The 1,054-nt window shown below is 38.3% G+C and overlaps 1 protein-coding gene across 1 annotated transcript; it reads right to left on the bottom strand.

Moving 5' to 3' along the window:
* Positions 1-650: 650 nt before the first annotated feature.
* LOC110034809 (ABC transporter B family member 9-like) lies at positions 651-1,051 on the bottom strand (the record flags this gene model as incomplete). Its single annotated transcript, XM_020739049.1, has 1 exon — positions 651-1,051. A coding segment is annotated over one exon (321 nt), but the record flags the coding sequence as incomplete, so codon positions are not given.
* Between the last annotated feature and the right edge of the window lie 3 nt (positions 1,052-1,054).

Below are 1,054 nucleotides of genomic sequence, written 5' to 3'. Positions count from 1 at the left end.
TGTAGGTTTTGGACAATATGGTTTCTTTTTAGGAAATTGTGGTATTTGAAATTCGCTTGTATGTTCAATTTTGTGAATGGATGTAATTTGCTAGTTTCAACAATTTTTGAGGCGGTTTGGATCTAATTTGCACAATTTATGTTTGTAGCCCATTATTTTCATCATGTTTGCTTGAGTCAGTTGCAAAGTGGCCGTCTTTGCCGATAGTGGATGTTTGGGCAGCCTCTAATTTGAGCTCAATTGGTGCGCCTTCTCAACCATGGTCTGTCATTTTTGTGAAGCGACTTCTATTGGGCAATTTCTGCATTTTGGACTCATCAAGAAAAATTTTTCTTGTGAATAGCCGATGTTCCTAGTAACTTCAAGCATGTTCGACAAATCATCTCACAATTTGTCCATTCAACCTCTGTCCCTCATTCGCTTGCATTCTATCTCAATTAGAGTGAAATAATTATGGGGGTTAACAATTGAATGTATAATTTGTTGTTATCGCCTCTTCAAGGTTTGATTCATATCCTATTTGTTCAAATTCTATGATCTTAAGATTAATCTTTTTTTTTAATCGATAAATTTGATTAGTTCTCTCAAATTTTATTAAAAAAAGAACAATGATTAGTTAATTCTTACAAAAAAATATGCTTTATATCGACGAAATCATGCTGCAGGATAGGAAAGAATAGGTTCAAAGAGTAGCTAAAACCTGTCCAGAACAAAACATTAGTTGATTTGATTAGGATGACATATGAAGATTAACCAGTGAAGCATAAGCACTATTTGGTATGCTCATAAGTGCCTCATGCCGTCCTTGTTCAGCAATAACGCCATTCTTGACCACAGCAATAACATCAACGCCCTGGATTGTGGATAAGCGATGAGCAATGCTGATCGTTGTCCGTCCCACCATCACACGTTCGAGCGCTTCCTGCACCACACGTTCTGATTCTGCGTCCAATGCGCTGGTTGCTTCATCAAGTAGAAGAATCGTTGGATTCCTGATCATAGCCCTCGCAATTGCAATGCGCTGCTTCTGCCCACCTGAGAGCTGAACGCCTCG

The sequence above is a fragment of the Phalaenopsis equestris genome, unplaced genomic scaffold, assembly GCF_001263595.1.
Source record: "Phalaenopsis equestris unplaced genomic scaffold, ASM126359v1 Scaffold193550, whole genome shotgun sequence".
NCBI lineage: Eukaryota > Viridiplantae > Streptophyta > Magnoliopsida > Asparagales > Orchidaceae > Phalaenopsis > Phalaenopsis equestris.
The sequence above is the reverse complement of the archived record's forward strand: the minus strand, read 5'-3'. Positions and strand labels throughout refer to the sequence as shown.